Below are 19,931 nucleotides of genomic sequence, written 5' to 3'. Positions count from 1 at the left end.
GGCGAGCGGCGGTGCGGAGCGCGGAGCTCGGCGCGGAGACGCGGCTCCCGGAGAGTTGCTGGTGGTGAGAGAGGGGTTGGTGAGACGGTGCTTGTAACCGGAGAATGAGGTGTGATTTAAATGGTGATGTTTATCATCACGTTGGAAATGAAGTTACTAGCTGAGCTCTAGTTATGTTGGGAAAAAAATGGGGTAGAGGGTCTCTCCGTTTTCTGCTCATTCATAAGGAAAACAAGCCACACTTCCTCACGCGTGGTTTTCTGGCACGGCATGGGCTTGCTCAGGTAACCCTTGTCCGTTATTACAACATAATTCACAAAGAACGCTAGAATTGAACAACTAAATACTGGCCCTGATTAACTTTTTCTTGGGAACAGCAGTGTAGGTACAAGGCTCTGCGTACACATAGACCTTGCAGCTGTCACTCACAGTAAATCGTTAGTAAGTCCAACCAGTAAAGTGTGTGTATAATTTCCATATATTTGTTGCAGGACCACAACCTTACATAAAAAAGAAGAGAAATGCAGTGGATTTTCTGTGTAACTGTGGCCAATAAAAAGAAAAGAACAAAGTCTAAGCTAGCTATCAAAAAAACCTGAAAAATCAAAAGTTCCAGTTACTGTTTGCAATGTGTGTAACAAATGTACATGTAGAGTTAAGCATGGCACCAACCCCTATCCAGGACAGAACTTGTGTTTCATGAGTTTGTGTTGAAAATACTCATTTCGTAAAGAAGATAATGTGGTGTGTTTAAATATGTTTACATACAGAATGAACTGATGGTCTTCCCAGTGTTTATCAGAACTAATTCATGATTTTTCATTTCATTAACATTAATGGAGCGCATGGCACCTTCAATAGATTTGAGCAATATCAAATTAAGATATCAGTATACGTCCAATGCCACTAGCCAAACATGCATGTACACCATTCATAATCTGTATTTAAAATATCTGCATATATCACCTCCTACGTCTCAGGCCGAGAGTTCAGCAGCAAACGTCTGTCCCCAGTCTTCACAGGTCTTACTTTATCTTCTGATGTGCAACAGTGCTTAAAGCTTCTTCTCCAGAACATCTTTCCTTGTCTGATGGAACGATGCTGAGGTGTGATCCCCCGCCTTTCCCCCGGACCCTGCTCTGGGGCTGGCCACGCTGCCCCTTCCCATAAAAAAGAGGGAGCTGCCCCCTGGGGCGAAGTGTGCTGTCCTTCAGTACTCTCATCTGCTCCCTGCCTTGAACAATGAAGTGAATTGTGAAATATTGCCAGTAGACTGCAGGGTAGGCTTTAGAGGGCATTTTTAATCTTTTGCCATGCTAATAAACACAATGGCTGAAAACACACGTTTTTAAAACACTGAAAATATCATACATCATGCTAAACATGCTTAGGTGTTCTTTAAAGATTTTTCTCTCCATCATTCCAGAATAGTTGTCTTTTCAATCCTGATTATTAGTTACAATTGCATTAATGCTGTGTGAAGTCAGGGTATTGATTTGTTTTGTTTTGATCTATTTTCTTGACTTCTCTAGGAAACACTTAACTTATTCCTCAGTTGAGATCTGTGAATGTTTAAAACTGTTCACTGGTTCAAAGACATATGAAATATATGGAAGTCAGTAGAAGAATATCTGTTAATTTAAGGGTAATTATAATGATTTATTTGGTTTGTGCTGGCAAGTTATCCAAATAGAAGTGTTAAAAGAATGTATACGGATTTTTTTACATGTTGTGTTGGTTTACGTTATCGGATCCTATTTTAGATGTAGGCTACACTTGAAAATGCATTTCATGTAATTCCAATGAAAAAATAGAGATATAATTGCTATGCAGTTTTTAGGGAGCTGAGTTTCTGCTACCTGAGATTTCAGACATACCAGGTTACGGAGGGAGTGACAGGCATGACAGCTAAACTCTTTTCCCAAGTGCTTTCACTGAGATTAGAAAGAAAAAACGCAATGGGTTTTTTTGATGGCAAGTTACCTCTGCACTCAAATAAGAATTTGTTGTCTTCTGAGTGCTTCTGTGCAATTTATATTTATGTACCACCAGTGTCCTTAAGTGAGTGTTGTACATGCACTCCCATGTTCACGTACTTAATGCTCTTTTACAGTTTAATCTGAAAAAGATAGCTGTTAAACCTACTTCATAAGTTATGCATCCTCAAGATGTAGTTATTTCTGCATATGATGGATAGGTTAAAAAAAGTTAAGCTGCTATAGGGTGCTTTTACATTTCCCACTCAATCCCATTTTTAATACAAATAGAAGATCTGACCTGTTGAGGCATTTATTTGTGACACTCACTTGAAGACTTTTGTTCATTAACTGCTGAAATGAATACACTGGTCCATAGGTAAATCTTTGGGTATGAAAGAATACGAGTATTGTTGAGTTCAGAAGTAACTGAATAGTAAGTAGCTCAATACAACATATTAATAAGAATAATTTTAGAAACTATTTTTGAACATGATGATTGAGAAGATCTACTTGAGTATCAGTTGATTAAAGAAGGAGACTTCTTAAGCCCTGGCATCCAAGCTGAAGCAGCGGGCTGTGGAAGGGCTGCAGTTTTCCAGTTGGTAGCCATGAACTTGCCATGGGTAGGCCTGACCCTGCCATGGTGGACCAGGTTTGCACCACAGGGAACTGCTGTTCACTCTAGCATTTCCTACTTGCTGATCAGTTAGATGAGTCCTTCAAGTTTATTCACATTCGTTATTTTGAAAGGTGGTTATTCTATTCTATTCTATTCTATTATATTCTTAGCTCTGTCTAGTAAAAGGTATTGAAAAGTCAGGTTTTTTCATCATCAATTTATTTCTGGCATGTGTGCATGTGCACACACAGAACTAACATGTCATATGGTACCAGGGCAAATTACATATGTTATCAAAGTATCAAGGTTATTAAAGGGTGTCTTTTGCATTTTTTATTAGATTCATTGATGATAAAGTGTACAGCCTGCATAGTAAAGTGGGGCTATGCTTGGAACAGATTTAATGCTTGGAACAGATTTAAGTTACTTAGAAATTGTTGAAGTGGTATGGGGACAGAGGGCAAATCAGTCCCTCTCTGAATGCTCTTGGAGCATCCCAAGCCTCACATTTTGTCTGAAATCCTGACTTTGTTGAAATTAATGAAATCTTGTCATTAAATTAAAAAGACCAAGGAATTTCCAATGTAAATGTGTGTGACATCCTTTCAGATGTCTGGGTAGTCATAGTGCAAAATTTCTTGCACATACTATATTTAAAAGTAGTGGATATGAGTTTACTAAACTTTCCTGTGGACAACTGGAAAATGTGCTAGAGCAAACGATTCTTATGTACAAGAAGGTTACTGGAGAAGAATTACAGTTGTCCAACATGCACTGAGAAGAGAAAAGCGAGGCTCAGATTGCATGTGGTCACTGGAAAGCCTATGTCTATTTTTATGAGTGGGACTGTTAACTCAATGCTTCCTCAAGTTACACCGTGTGTATTGTTTGCTGTAATAAATTTGCGCTACAGTTTCCTTTTTATGCTCTATTTACATTCACTTCTGATTTGCATTTACGCTGAGGTGTTGATATAAACTGTTAAATAGCAGGTTGCCAGGAGTGCAGCTAGGGAACTGCTAGTCATGGCAAGATCTGTGTGCAGAACTATGCCCTCCAAAAGGGAATATATTTCAATTTAATGTCTTCTTTTGACAAAGTTTTTGGGTGGTAGCGAAGCTATGAGATTCAAGGGGAAAGTAAAATGCTTTGCAGGTGCTGAAGACAATTCAAGAGATAATTCTTTATAATTTAAGACATAAATTAATTCAGAAAGAACTGGAAAGCATCTCGGTCTCCCAGTATGTTAGAAAAACAAAAGGCAATTGAAAAAAAAAGCCACAGAATGTTCTTCAGTCCAAGACAATCATGCCAAAAATAGCAAGAATTAGTTGTGTTAGCTGAGGAGAAGATGCATTACAGTTCTGCATATTGATGTCTACCGAAAGAAGTATCTGAGTGTCCCTGCAGGAGTTCAGCAGGAATAGAAGCACTACGCTCCTGTCACCTGGCTGATAACTATCTGGGAAACTTGCTCGAGGGGTTGTTCGATCCCACACAGGTATCAGCAGGAGTGTTGCCATTGATGCTAGTGAGTGAAGGATCAGGACTTATTTAGATGTCTGCTGAACTGCTCAGTTGAGCACTGTTACTGGCTTCAGTGGCATTTCTCACCGATTAATCATTGCTCATTGGTAGAGCTGGGATAAAGCTCGGCAGTTCCTGGATTCTGTTCCTGTGGTTAGGCCGCCAGATCACACTGTCCCTGTGGAGGTCCCAGTAGACAATAACAAGCAGACAATAATTTAAACAGAAATAGAAAATGGGGGAAGTAGTAACAATAAATTCATTAACACAGTAATTATTAAAGTGAAGAGAATCCTGCACATGAAGTAGTTATGCTTTAAAATTATCCTCTTGAAAAGAATAAAGTAATAGTAGGAATATCAAGCAATGAAGAAAATGAGAATAACTACATCTTCTTGGGGGAATTAGCCTACTTTTTGGCCTTGGTGGTAAAGATGACCTTGTTTACGTGCAATGTTCATAGGCAGAGCCAAGGTGGAATATAAAAGAAGGGTATGCTGCCCTGTGGCAGGGTATCGCTGTAAAAGATGAAGCTTTAAAGACCCTGGCTTGATTAATGCTAACACGCCAGAGACCGTCTGCTGCGCATCTCATGCAACAGTGGGGTGGCTCATCTTAGAGGATAAAAATCACTCACAATATGGAATAATAATCATTCCATACAGAATTTATATGACATTTAAGTTTATGGTCGATAATTTTGTATGTTTGCTGCTAGGGCACTGCTCAGGGGCTGGGCTGAGTCAGCCTTTCCGTCAGTGTGGTGGGGCTGGGTCTCTCCCGCTTCTGCAGCTCCTTGGGCTGACTCCAGGGTGGAAGCAGTACAGAAGTCATTTCCAGCAATTTGCATCTCTCTATCCAGTCCCAAGTGTTTTTACCAATTACACTCAGGTGCTATACTGATGAAGTAGATGTAGATGCCAAGACGGGTAAGACCTTTTAAAAAAGAAGCATAGAAAAAACTACAGTGTTGCTGGTGAAGTAAAGAGTGTGACAAATAAAACACATGTATTCTGAGAAACGTGGAAAATCCACAGAAAAGTAGAAGAGACTGCAGAAGGATTGACATTGAAAGTACAACATACTTCAAACTGACTATATGATAGAAATGCCCAACAGAGTTTTAAAGCTGTGTTTCTCTTACATTTGTTGTATTTCTCTTCTGAGCTGCTACTTACACTGCAGCATGTACCTGAATAACTAACAGGTAACTCAGGTATGGCTATAACAGCAGCAGTGGAGCTACACTGTATGAGAGGTTTCATCTCTGGTGGCACCTACATAAACCTGAAAAAAACTCTCTCACTTATATCTACATGCTGTAATTGTCATTTTTCAATGGCAAGGTCAACAGTATAGTCAGAGCAGCGGCACGCTGTGTTGCCATTGTTTCAATTGGAGAGGTAAATGTTTAACAGCAGTAGTTTGAAAATGGGTCATTACAATGTGAAATTTGCTCAGAGTTTTGGGAACTGTGGTTATTTAAATAATGATATTTGCATGGTATCATTACTCATCTTAGACAAAGCTAGGAGGAAGAACTGTTTCTAATTTGTGTATTCTCAGTAGCCATCCAACTACTTGGCATCATCTATCTCATTAAGCCCTAATAGAGGGTGTTGAATTGCTACATCATTCAAAAATGCTGTGCAGATCCATCTGATAGTGTATGCAGTGACCCTAGCTACACTAAAAATAATCAAGGTTGGGTTAAAGAATGGTGTTACTGTCATTATTGCTTATTTAGAAAGCATCTCTCAATTCATGTAATACAAAAATAAAAAAAGCAATTCTAAGCTCCTCAATATATACACTCTTCCCTGTTTAAGAAGTTTTAATCTGCTCTTGGCACTGCATGGAATAATTGTTATTAATAGGTGCATAAGAATGCTATACATCCAGAAATTTGAATGTACATATAAACGTAAAAACATTGTCACTCAAAACTGCAGTGGTGGTTTCTTTTTACTTAAGATGGTTATCCTTTGTCATTGGCAAAATCAAAGACTGTGTTTAAAAATTTCTTGTGGTGAAGATGTGCACCTATTTAGTGATTCCTTATGTAAATGGCATATAAAATTAGAACGTAATTCCACAAAATTGCTTGCCTTATTTTTTCAGGATTTTAATAGCTTCGGGATGAGACTGATTTCCCACTGCTTTACACTTTTTGTAGCCATGTAGATTGTTGTACAGGATGTACAAAGTGGATGTAAAATGCTACCATTCTGTTTTGACACATGCACAAGATATGCACAGTCAGACCTGTGATATTTGAATGATAAGAACATCTATGCCATGTGCTACTTCATTGTTGTACCTCTGGGTTCAGTTTTAGAGCAATCATACAAGGCTTTTGAGCACACCTAGAAAACCAATGGTCTTAGTAACAGAAACAGAGACTTCTGCAGAAGTGCTGGAAAGGCCTGCGTGGCTGTGTGCAGTTGCGTTCCTGATTCACATCTCACTGTCAGGAGTTGCGCATTTCTAAATAGAAGTAATTAGGATAACATATTAATTCTGCATTTGATGTCTGCTGGTTTTATATTGCAATCAGAACTGAACTTTTTTTATGATCCCATATTTGAGACATTTAACGTGCAACAGAGTTTTTCCAAGTTAGTTTCAAATCTTTATGGATCTCTGGTTGGACTGGCTAGTCAAGGGGTACTTTACTAGCTCAGTAAACCTCAGGATAGCAGCTGACTTGGAAATATATCTTACACAAATTTGAAGAAAACATTCCTTCTTGGCCCTGCAGGCATACATTTGAAAAAAATAATTTAAAAGTAATAGAGATGTCCTGATCTCTCTTGGGCCAATTAGGTGACTAAAAATATAAAAAATAGTTTATTTTCTTACTGTGTATTACAATCAAGATCTGTAATCAAGATCTTTAAAACAAAGGATCCAACCAGATCTGCATAGCCAGTTTGTTGTTACGTAGTCAGAACCAAGTAACCAAAAGAGAAGTGGAAATCACATCAGTACTAACATCTGTCAACCTTACAGGTGCGGTTATTTAGTTTTGATTCCCTGGGATGGCTCCCAGTCTGTTGGCTGTCTGTTATCTGTTATCAGGGGTAAATTCTTTGTCAAGGGAATGGCCAAGCAGCAAACCTCCATGCTGTGGTTCTGTATACGCTTAATTGGGATTTCCATTTTACATAGCACAAGTATTGAAAACAAGCTCTAAGCTGTCAGAGATGGCTATTTGTCCTTTTTATGTGTAGGACATTCAGTAGTGATTCTGAATAATAGTACAGGGGATACTGGAATTTTAGGAACAGGAAGTAATTATCATGTATGTAGAAAAACAGCTCTTTGTTAACACTTCAGTCTTGTAAAAATGTTTCAAAAACTTTTGGGACCGCCAGTGTTGAAGAGCTTAAACTGATGGATGCCCCACACAGACAAAAGCAGTTTCCATTGTCTGGTGCTCATCAGAATTTGCTGAAGGGTCAGTTAGGACTGAAGAATGGACATCAGCACAGCAGTGAAATTAAAGTGGCAGAATACAACTTTAAACACATTAAAAAGTGGGAGAGAATAAAGAGCAGGTGCCTGCCTTAAACCACAGCATTGCTTGGGAGCAGTGCGTGGTAAACTGACTTTGCATCACGCGGCCACAGCAAGCCACAGGGATCTTTTCCAGACTGAAGGTACGACCAGCCTTGCCATGACAGGGAAATGAAATGCAGCAAAGGATGCTGCAACCTGGCCAAAGCTTTATATCCCAGGAACAACTGAGATTCGTGATGGCTGCCTCTTGGGTCCTCTGTATGGGAATTTATCAAGAATGGGACCCAAAAGCTTCTTAATTAACCTTAACCTTAATTAACCATGCTTCCAGTATGGCCAGAGGAAAGAGAGAGGAGGAAACACAAAGGCACAGGACAAGAGTGAAGAAGTATTTTTTGACTGAAAATGAAAAACTAGTGAGGTCTCCCAAGAAATTAAAAAATGCATAGGACAAACTGAGGCTGTCAGTCCAGACTCTGAGATTTTCCAAACCTGGCTGCTCCCATACTGAAGAGCTTCCCCACTGAAGGCAGCTCTGCTTTTGGGCTATCAGGGCAGGACATCCCCATCCCAGTCGGAATTTCTCAATGTTTTACGTTCAGATACTCATGGGAGCAGGAACTGGAACACGTCTTCCCTTCTTCCTTACAAGTGCGAAGTAAGGGAGGTCCCCTGGCTACAGTTTCTCCCTGGACCTGCAAATGCTCTTTGGGCTTCATAAATGCTTATGGCATGTGCTGTGAAAAAGCTCCATCAGAAGGACCATAACAGGATGCTTCATAAGCTGGTCGTTAGCACTGGCCTCTGAGAATTGGTGAGATGGGCTCATAGCTTCTCAAACTGAGGTGACAGTGGAATCTGGGTTTCCCAAAGCCTGCTTAAATTAGTAGATCTTAATCTGTGGCTGCTGCTTGGGGTCTGTGGGTGACACAAGAAAAGAAACAACTCAGCTGCGGTTCCCAGCAGTGTTTAAACAAGAGCTAAATGCCTCATTCAGTGCGGCCCAAACCTGGGCTGTTCCAGACGCAGAATTGTGTGACTGCAAGGGAATTTGAGACCTACCCCATCTCCCTTTTCTTAGGTAGGATCAAGAGTTTTTGGACTGTCTCTGATGATTTTATCTAACCTGTTCTTAACATGCCTAGAGCAGATCTCTAGAGCTTCACTCTTGAAAAAGGGTCACTTACAGGCAGCTAACTCCTGAGTTCAAATGAAAAGGCTGAGGCAGTTTTTATGCAGCCTTTTTGGTGAGGTGAGGTGAGGTGAGGAGAGCAGAGAAGAGGCACCTCAAGCACTTGAGTGTGTTCCTGAAGCCGCAGCTGCTCTGTGCTCAGTACAAGTCCTACCGAGAGCTCACGTAGCACCGGGGGACTGGCACGGCCCGCCTGCCTCTGCCTGCGCCAGCGACGTCCCCTCTGGGGGCTCTGTGCCTGGTGGTGAGCAGCTGTTGGAGGCTCTTGCTGACAGTGAGCTGAGAGCTCGAGCTCTCCCCGCCGGAGGCAAGTTTCATCTGGCTAGATCCCAGATCACGGAAGGCAATCTGTTGCATTCACTGCAGTTTTTGACTTGTCCTCAGCTGATACTGAAGATCGTATTGGTAGTTTTGCACCCCTAATTTGCAAGTGGTTTGCACTCAAGTTGTGGGAACAAATAATTCCATGTGTAATTTAGAAAATGTGGCCTGTGGAGTCTATTTGCAGTAACCATATTAGTTAAATTACCAGTGTGATTAACTGTAAGAATGAATGTGCTTTCTTAAATGCCAAAGCAATTATTTCTGGTAATTTATTCCACTCCTTACAATATGGCTGCAAGAATCTGAACTAGTGTTTTTCAGATAATATATTCCATATTTGTGATGGGGACTTGAGAGAAATTTCTTCTTTCTAGGGCAATTAGATTATACTAATTTGGAGAACATTTTCAATGTTCTTTATTAGAGCTTAGTAAATTGTGAGTAAAATGATTTTCAATGTAGGTAGTCAGCAACACGCTTAGCAACAAAATATACTATTGAACTCTCTTGCTTCTACATCCTTTCATTTGGTAGTATTAAAAACAGGATGAGCATGAGGTGAGCGTATATGTCTATATACTTTATGATTATAAAACCAACCCACACTTTTACAGTGGCACTAGTTACATGTTTACTTCTGTGTTAGTGTCAGATGCATTCCCAAGTTATTCATCTAGCTAGAGATTAGCATCACCTCAGTTGGGTTCATTCAACTGTATGTTTGTTTTCACAAATGGTTTGGGGAAATGATTTGTCTTAAAACAAAAAGGACAACTTTAAAATATATTGATTTGTTCCTTTGGGGCTGGGTCCAGGACAGAATGCAGCCACACAAGTAGTTGAATTAGCACAACAGAGGAGGTTTTAATTTCCAGGCAGGAATGAGGGAAAACAGTTTGGATTTACTAGTGGTAAGACCTTCAACCAGATCTTCTACCAGCTACAGCTTGGAAGTATGGCACCAAAGACTATTTCTTTGAGTTGAGTAACTACTTTGCATTTTTATTGCTACTTGCAACTTTTTAAGTATTTTAATGCTGAATTTATGAGACACAAATTATGGATTATGTAAGTACTGTCTTTGCTTTTAAATTGTTTGAAGAGTTGTGGGATTATTTTTTATTTATTACGTTTTTCCAGGGACCAATGTATTGCAAGTATTGTGGACAATCAAGTGTAGGTATTTCTCATGTGTATTATTACATATGAGTTTAGCCTAGCTTAATCTGAAAGAATATTCATCTCTAAAGCAGTGGCTCAGGAATCATGCCTGTGATCTGGGTCGTCTTCTTTACTTCTATTCCAAATTGCCATTTTGCTGTTAAAGTCTTCATATCTTATTTCACAAAGCATCAACATCATGATTAGGAGCCTTATTGCTGAAAGGTCAGATATTTCTCTTTTGAGACCATCAGAGAGCTCTGCCTGTTTCTGTTGAAATCTGGAAAACAGTTATTCACAGAGCCTCCTTTCAACCCTCCTTAAATTCAGTGTTAAGGTCAAAATAATTACTGTTTACCACCTGCACTTATACAAAAGCTGGATATACTATGCATGCCTAACTTTCATGCTATATCCAAGTTGTATCTTTGCAGCTGTCAGCCTGTCTTCATGTGAGCAAGAGCACTTATTTTGGTTAAAATGAAAAAAGTAAAACTGCTTAAAAATAAGATACAGAGGGATGCTAAGAACAGCTACACATGTGCCTCTATGAAGACTTGAATGGCAATTGTACCAGTTCTGCCTTGATTTCTCAGTAAATTGATGTGCAACAGATGTGTTGTTTTTCCTGTGAATGTTCTGCTAGAGTGAAGGCATACAGACTTTAATTCTAATTCAGAAAAAAATCTGCCCTACTAAAAGTTACTATGTACTCCTTCACATATCACATATTCAAACACATATTTATCCCAAACCCCAAAATCTTTGAAAGATATGACATGAAGAGATTGAAGAATCATGCAAGATGGAGATGTTCTGTTAAATTTGCATGAGAGAAATCATGTTTGCAACAATGAATTGAGAATGACCACCATTCAACACGGCTGAACGAAAATAAATGCTTACTAATCAAAAAGAGCTCTTACAATGTAAGAGCAATATCCTGTAACAATACTTGAATGAAAAGAGCATGGAGCTTCAGGAATTGGGTGCCTTTCACATATAACTATGATGCAGTGTACCTTTTCTACAAAACTGTAGCACAATTTTTTCCTGGCAGTTTTGTGGGAATATTTCTTTGATGTGAGTGATTGGATTTTAGAACAACTCTGGACCAGTGTTGGAAGTCAGCTGCCAGCTTTCATTAGTTTAATATAAATAATAAAACCAGCAGACACTTGGAACAGTACAAACCAATAGAAATGAAATTGTTGGCTTCTGCCCTTCATTTTTCATATGTAATGTTAGCCTTGCATCTTTTTTATTTGTATTTATTGCACCAGGTATTGATGGGCATTTTCAGAAGTAGTTTTGATGTAGTAAAAAAATTATTTCACTCTGTTGGGTAATAAATTCATGTGGTAGCTGAAGTTCTAGAGGAAATTTATTACTTCTGTTATTTTTATATACTCATTAAAAGTTATGGTCTTAAGGAATGCATAGAAGGCTTGTAATAAGCAATATGATTTAAACCACTCATGATACTGTTATAGAAATGTCTCACTACTGCTAAATATTGCAAAGTTATTAATCTTTCTTGACAAGGGGCCAGTGGGTTTCAAGGTGTTTTGGGGGTCTATTTCCCACTTCACTAAAATTCCCGTGTTTTTTATCTGACCTAATATCCCTCCTGACTGGAGGGCCTGGGAGACTGTCGTGGTTTAACCCCAGCTGGCAGCTCAGCCCCACACAGCCGCTCACTCACTCTCCCCTGCAGCGAGATGGGGGAGAGGATCGGAAGAGTAAAAGTGAGAAAACTCGTGGGCTGAGATAAAGACAGTTTAGTAGGTAAAGCAAAAGACGTGTGTGCAAGCAAAGCAAAACAAGGAATTCTTTCACCTCTTCCCATGGGCAGGCAGGTGTTCAGCCATCTCCAGGAAAGCAGGGCTCCATCACGTGTAAGACTTAGTTAGGAAGACAAACGCCATCACTCTGAACATCCCCCCCTTCCTTCTTCTTCCCCCAGCTTTATATGCTGAGCATGACGTCCTATGGTCTGGAATACCCCTTTGGTCAGTTGGGGTCAGCTGTCCCAGCTGTGTCCCCTCCCAACTCCTTGTGCCCCCCCAGCCTCCTCGCTGGTGGGGTGGGGTGAGGAGCAGAAAAGGCCTTGGCTCTGTGTGAGCACTGCTCAGGAATAACGAAAACATCTCTGCATTATCAACACTGTTTTCAGCACAAATCCAAAATATAACCTCATACTAGCTACTATAATGAAAATTAACTCTATCCCAGCCAAAACCAGCACAGAGACTTCAGCCTACACTGCAACCTGTAGGACAGAGTGACACTGAGTGTGGACGTTGAAATTGATGTCCCGCTCCTATTCCCTGTCTGAGGGTGCAGGTCCTCTTACTCTAAGCCAGCCCCTGTGCTCACATGTTCTTCTCGGGGTGTGAGAGTCCTTATCCCAGGACAATCTCCTCCCTTGCTCATTTCCTTTCTCAAATCCTAGAGCTTCACCAACCCCACAGGTCCAGCAGTTCTTCTGACCTCTGGTACATGATGAGCCAGAGAAGGTGTAAAGGGTAGCAGAGGCTACAAACAACTGCAGAAGAGAGTGAGTCCCTAGATATCCTAGGATATTGGATATTACTCTACCCTCATTGTACCACTGTTTAAGAATTCTGATATTATTTGGTGGTGTGTACATTTAGAGTTACTGTTCTTTTATAATATTATCAGTATATCACACACCACTGTGCTGAAGTCAGGGGGGTAGTGAACAGATAAAAGAAATTGGAATACAGAATTCCTTGCCCCATTGCAGGGTCCAGCATTTAAAATCAGAAATGACATGGAGTGACTGTCTTATTCATGAAAGAAAAACTGAAGTTTCATTCCTACTAATTTCTTTCCTTTCTTTTTTTTTGCTTTCAACATATGTTCTGGCTGAGGTCTTGATCAAAATTCCTACACTAAAATGCTGCTTTATTAAGTTTTGAGTGTTTTTTCCCTTGTCTGATACTCAGCTGTCTGCCACTTTGCTGTTTTTACAACTAAAATTAAACTATGCAAGCGGATACAAAAAAACGTTACTCTTGGAGGTGGTAATAAAGTTTCATATTGTGCATAAAAGTCAATACTGTATTTTTTAGATATACAGTTAAAGCTGCTAGTGAAATGAGAAGAGCGTGAATAGAGAAGAAAGAATGGGAAGGCTTCTTGATTTGTTGTTTACTGTCCTCACTAATGGATATCTGTAACTTGATTTAGCAGATGATGACCAAATGTTTTTAAATCAAATAATTCATCTGAATTAGAACATTCCTCAGACACTGCAGGTTTTGACATAATGGTAACATTTTAATTGAATTGCTAAGAGGGATGTATTCATCCAGAGAAAACATATTTTAAACACACCGGACTACGGATAGTGTAAATCTGGTTACCTCGGTGGGCAGACTCGTGTTGCGCGTATGCTGTCTGCCCTTGGAAAGCAGGCGGTGGTAGAGCTAAGGTCCTGTAAAAGAGATTTACGCTGCTGCTTGCCTATTATTTAAAAAAAATGGTCCTTTCTAACTGGAAGTTCTGGCACAGGCCACCGATTTCTGGCTCCGAGTGTTTCTGCCACAGGGAGCGGTGGTGTGGTGCCCGCAGGGCGGCCCAGCCGCCACAGCGCCGTGCGATGGGGGCTGCTTTTTTGTCTCCGCAGAAGCAGGGGGCAAGAAGCTGCGGAGCACCGTCCAGAGGAGCACTGAGACAGGGCTGGCTGTGGAGATGAGGAACTGGATGACCCGTCAGGCCAGCCGGGAGTCGACGGATGGGAGCATGAACAGCTACAGCTCTGAGGGAAAGTAAGCAGCAGTTACAACTGGGGTGCCTGACGTTCCTCCAGGAAACCGGTAGTTAGACAAAAGTGCGGTGAGCGCTGTAGGCCCTCTTCTGTCAGAATTCCCTTCACAAGCTAGTGTCGTTGATGGACCAAGCCTAAGTCGTCCCCTGTGACCAAAAGAATCTCCCCTTGTTGGTGCAGGAAGGATGAGGATCGTTTCTGGCGTGCCATGAGGAAGGCACCTGGTGGGTCAGAGCATCGGCATGCGGTGTGGCAGGAGGGGCAGCGGGTGCAGCGCACCGGGTAAAACACAGAAAAGGACAGGTCCTCTTCTGAAAACTCCTTGCATACGTCTGTGCTTTGCAGAGCAGAGCATTTCCAGGTGTCCTTCGCTGGGCTCAAGAGTTTTTCAAAGATTATTCTAATTAATCCTGGGCAGAAGTATGAGACTGTCATGTGTCATGCTTTTCATAAAAGCCCGAGTTAAAAGACTTCTGAGTGGTATGTTCAAGACATTGCCCAGAAAAATCTTATTGTGCATAGATTTATTAGTCGTATTCACAGCACTGGACGATACACCTACACTGGACAATATATCTTACACGTCCAAGTTGATGCACTATATATGCGTTTGAGATGGACATTTATTTTTGGTTGGTCATTACAAATCTCATTAGTTCTTACTGCCTTGTAATGGGTCACAGATAACTTATGGCAAGAATTTGGATTTTAAGTTACTTTGGTCATTTGCCACAATGGATTTCAGTTCCATTATTGAATAGACATCATTGCCAAAGACGTTTTAAACAAAAGGTTTATAAAGAATGCTGATTTTAAAAGTAGTAACCAGTGTTCAGTCTAATGTAATAATTTCACTGGATACATATGACATTCAGCCATTGAGTTCATGTTGACTGAGATGCCTTCATGTAACTAAATTACTGGTAAGGGCATGTATTAATATCTTACTGAACTGGTCACATATGAATACTACGATAATTAACAGTGGTCTTTAGTACATTGGGAAAAGAGAGCATGATGGAAAAATATTACTGTGGAAATTAGACTTAGTGAGGGTTAGTGCTTTCTTCACCTGTTTGTTTATATGCCAGAAGCCAAATTGCTGCTTGTTGAACACTGAAGTTTTGAAAATTACAGTAATTGTTTTGTAATCTTGTCAGTGGAAATAAGTTCCTTGTGAGCAGTAGTACCAAAACCATAAACGCTAAATGCAAAACATCTAGAAAACAAAAAAGGGCAAATTCAAGTGTATTTATTTTTGGTTTTTTTCAATATTATTTTTTAGTTTGATTTTCCCCGGTGTAAGGTTGGCTGCAGACAGCCAGTTCAGTGATTTTCTGGATGGACTTGGTCCTGCCCAGCTTGTAGGACGACAGACTTTGGCAACACCATCAATGGGTAAGCATTTATGTCCTATAGATATGATATAATCTACTGGGTCTGGTAATTAGAACATAGAAATTATCTAGAGTCTAAGTCTTTAAATACGGATTTCCCATGTGGTTTTGAACAACTCGGTTAAGACCAAAACTATAACCTCAGCCAAAGTTGAACATAATTGTGGATGCTCATTAAGACACTCAAAAGTAGAAAGGTGCTTTGAAAAATTCAATCTTTTATCTCTTCTTCTTCAGTTTTCTAACTTTAAAATGTGGCTAATGAGACCAATCCTTTCTCTGAATCACTTGGATAGTATTGAATAAAAATGGAAATTTAGGTGCAAAGTATTTGTTATTATTGTGCTTACAGGCTTTTTTTATATTCGCAAGTTATCTTTTCATAGCTTTTTCATCGCAAGAGATTTTAAACAGTTTTACAGAGCTGCTTTGTACTAATGCCCTCGCTGCCTTTATTTTTGTCAGAAATTCTTAAGACAAAAAAAATAATTTAATTTGAAGTGATGGGGGCATGGGAAGTGGGAGACAAGATGTTATTGCAGGGTTTTTTAATTGTTTACTAACATAAATAGCAGTGAAGAGAATAAGTATTAAAATATCTAGTAGTGTTAAAATCCATATCATACTTACTGGTGGAATGCAGACCATACAAGTCATCATGCATTCATCCTAGAAATTCCCATAGCTTTTCATATATTGAGGTATTTCTGAATTACAATGCCAGGATTTCTTTCTGTTGTCTAGGAGATATCCAGGTGGGAATGATGGACAAGAAAGGACAACTGGAAGTAGAAATAATCCGAGCCCGTGGCCTTGTTGTAAAACCAGGTTCAAAGACACTGCCAGGTAAGGAAGAAAAATCTTAGCAACAAGAATAGAGTTCTACCAAAAAAATCCAGCAAACCCCCAACTTCTGAGGCTTTACTGTTCAACTTATGTAAATTCTTAGCAAATTCACATATCAGTAGATGACAGTATTGTACACTGAAATGCATAATGGTATACAAAAAATCAACCCGACTTAAGGAGGAGAAAAAAAATTAGACTGGTGTTTGGGCTACCAGAAGACAAAAAAAGTATTTCAGTAACAGCAAATGCATTGTTGGTTATGGGGTAGAAAGGAAGGTATATACTGAAGATGTGATATAGGAATCTTAGGGCTGAAGAGGGTATCAACAAGAGGTGTGGAATAGGTAACTACTCAAAAAGTAGACCAGTATTTGCTACTTACTCCTTATTTTATAATCTGATGTCCTATAACACTATGTGAAAAGGACAATATAATGATATTTTTAGCAAGCTCTTCTGCCAAAGTAGAAATTGTGTCAGAGTCTTTTCTTCACTGATTTTCACCTTGTAGATAATTTGAAATTATTAACAATTTGGAGCATTGATCCAAATCTCTCCAAAGTCAATGCAAGTCATTCATTTACTTAACAGGCCTATTTTGCATACTGTACAGTATAGGGATACTATATATAGGAATATCTGATTTTCCAGGTCAGAATCTGAATTGTTTCATGGCAAGAGAGACATAAAAAAAGAAGTAAAGAAAAAATTATACCATGGAGAAAAGTAAAGGAAATGCATGGATGCTTTGCATGTGAATAAATGTTAATATTCCTTGTGGAGATTTGTTCATATAAGTTATACATCCAGTAAAAGGCAGATTTTATCATATGGTGATAGAACAGCGCATCTGTTATGCAAGAAATCTGGACTTCTTTACTTACTGTTCTTTATTTTCTTTCTTCTAAGCACCATATGTAAAGGTGTATCTATTAGAAAATGGAGTCTGCATAGCCAAAAAGAAAACAAAGGTAGCAAGAAAAACGCTGGAACCACTTTATCAGCAACTTCTATCATTTGAAGAAAGTCCCCAAGGAAAAGTTTTACAGGTAATTTGCATCAATATTCTTCCAAATCTGAAAACATCACCTGTACAGTTTTCACTGAATGAGTTTCAAACTTCCTTTCATGCTTCATGTGGCAAGTTCTGCTATCTCAAATACTTGTTGAGCAGATAACTACTACAGTAATAACTGTTGATGCAAGTAGAAAGTGCAGAGCAAAAGTTAGTTGTAGATTATTTTGCTTCTATATGTATGGGCTCCTTCTCTCACTGGGCTTTCTCTAGTATCATGGATAACTTCTCTGTTACTGCCCAGGTCATTTCTGTCACTGCATCATGATTAGTATACACAGAACTAAACTATGTCAGCAGTCAAATATTTCATTCTTTACTATAATTAAATAAGCAGAGACATTTGATGAATCAGATTGAAGCTGTCATCATTTTTGCTGAAATTTTTCTATTTTCTTGTGTTCCTTTGCTAACAGATAATTGTTTGGGGAGACTATGGACGTATGGATCACAAATCCTTTATGGGAGTGGCACAGATACTTTTAGATGAACTGGACCTGTCCAACATGGTGATTGGGTGGTTCAAACTCTTCCCTCCTTCTTCCCTAGTAGACCCAACTTTAGCTCCTCTCACTAGAAGAGCTTCCCAATCATCTCTTGAAAGTTCAACAGGACCTTCGTATGCTCGCTCATAGCAGCTGTGAAACTGTTGTCATAGCAACCAGCGTTACAAAAAAAATAAAATTACAGGTCGCAAACCCTGGTAACACTGCATGCTTAATGTTGTGTCTTCTGAGCCTGTTTCTAGGGCTGCAACGCGATCCTGTGTTCTCAAGGAAGTTGCACACATTGTGCCCTACGGAAGGCCCTCAGGTGAAGGACTGAAGTCATGAAGAACTGATAGGTTTGGAGTTCAGGGACACTCAGTTTTGGTCCAATCTGAAGCCATGGACTAAACTAAAAGAATCAATCTGTTTCATGCAACAAAAGTCCTTTTCAATGGCATATCTGTTTTGTTGCTCCCGTTTCTTTATTTATCTGCCCTGCCCTCCTAATGCTTGATTATGCCACAGAAATGGAGTTACCCTCCCATGAAGCCATGTTACGAGTCAGTGGATTAGCAGACATTGGAAGAAAAGAAGAATGTAAGGATGCTAGAAAAGTCAACTGTCGTTTGAAACAGTTGCTGAAGATCCGAAAACTCTTCATACTGAAAAGGTTCAAGACTTAAAGTGGCGGGCTTCATACCTCCAGCTATAGATACAGTGAAACCCCAGATATGATGGACTCTCTGAAAAATAAAGTTCTGTGGATATACTGTACTGTATGAAATTAAAGAAACTTTTTTGCATGGACACAGATTTAGCTGAACACTTAAATTATTTTCTTGGGGCTGCAACTTGCAAAAAAAAAAAAGAATAAATCAGCCATTTTCAACAATTTATATTATTTTTAAAAATAAATTTCACTAGTGCATGGTTTTAAAGGGAAGAGAATGCAACAGGGTGATACAAAGACACACCACGTTTATCATTCTTTAAACCAGTCATGGTCTGTATTTTTGCAGACATATATTAAAAATAAAAAATAATTTCTAGCAAATATTTAAAATTCTGTTTATGTGACAAGAAATAAGTGTAATATATTAAATTTATTTAAATGTAAAAGGTACAAGCCTTGTAAAGTTCAACATAATGTGCAAATTGTACACTTCTTTTACCTCCTCCTTTCTCTATCTCTCCTCCCAGTCTCCCTTCTTCCTTTTGCTCTTTTTCCCCTCTACCTCCCAGGATGACCATCATATTCTAAAATGGCTACCTTTTGACTTATTACTCTCTTATGCCCCGTATTTGGTTCAGGGTTGCAGATTGTTCTGCATTTCTGAATTATTTGAGAAAAATATTGTTTAAGAACTTACTTTTTTTCAAGCATGTTGAAAAGGATTTTGCAACATGGCTTGGGAGTACATTAATGTAATTCCGCATGTATTTGATAAAGAAGATATTTGAACTTTTTGCAATTTATTGTACAGTGCATGGTAACTTATTTTCATTTTTTCTCACCTCCAAATTGAATTCTACAGCAAAATACTGGAATCATGTGGCCATTGTAAGATGTCTTCAATAAATTTGTTTTCAGCACCAGCATCTTTCATTCAAAGGTTGAACTATCATTTCTTGAAGGTTTTTGGAAAGAGGAAAAATTTAAGTACCTGGTTGATTTTTAGGAAATAAATTTGAACACCTTTATTTGCGCTAAACCAAATTAATTGCTACATTTTTGAGATTACAAAAGCAACAAAGGTTACTAATTCATACAGTTCTTCTGCTGTAAAGTTCAATTTTCATAAACTATTTGTGTTGCAAAAGATATAATTAGGTAATATCAGTCTGGAAAATATCAGTCTTTGGTTTGTAAAATAGCCTTAAAGAAAGCTTATCAGTACCAACTCCGACAGCTATTTGACACCATTACCGGAACCCTCATTGCAGTCAGTGGATCTTCAAAAACCTGTTTTTTTGTAGCAGACAGTAACTACCGTTGGGTGGT

The 19,931-nt window shown here is 39.1% G+C and overlaps 1 protein-coding gene across 7 annotated transcripts in view; it reads left to right on the top strand.

Annotated features, from left to right (window-relative positions):
• Positions 1–19,381, top strand: part of RIMS2 (regulating synaptic membrane exocytosis 2) — a 487,588-nt gene extending 468,207 nt beyond the window's left edge. For 6 of the 7 annotated variants that reach the window (XM_010577010.1, XM_010577008.1, XM_010577012.1 and 3 more), the window contains 5 exons: positions 13,980–14,121; positions 15,406–15,518; positions 16,262–16,363; positions 17,276–17,415; positions 17,858–19,381. In XM_010577010.1, the coding sequence (XP_010575312.1) occupies positions 13,980–14,121; positions 15,406–15,518; positions 16,262–16,363; positions 17,276–17,415; positions 17,858–18,076 (716 nt within the window). In that variant the 3' untranslated portion in view covers positions 18,077–19,381. The remainder of the gene's footprint in view (positions 1–13,979; positions 14,122–15,405; positions 15,519–16,261; positions 16,364–17,275; positions 17,416–17,857) is intronic. The other variant, XM_010577015.1, reaches the window with a different exon arrangement.
• The last annotated feature ends 550 nt before the right edge of the window (positions 19,382–19,931 follow it).

This window comes from Haliaeetus leucocephalus, unplaced genomic scaffold (genome assembly GCF_000737465.1).
Source record: "Haliaeetus leucocephalus isolate CR32 unplaced genomic scaffold, Haliaeetus_leucocephalus-4.0 Scaffold555, whole genome shotgun sequence".
Classification (NCBI taxonomy): domain Eukaryota; kingdom Metazoa; phylum Chordata; class Aves; order Accipitriformes; family Accipitridae; genus Haliaeetus; species Haliaeetus leucocephalus.
Note: the sequence above shows the minus strand (reverse complement) of the source record. Positions and strands in the feature narration are given on the sequence as shown.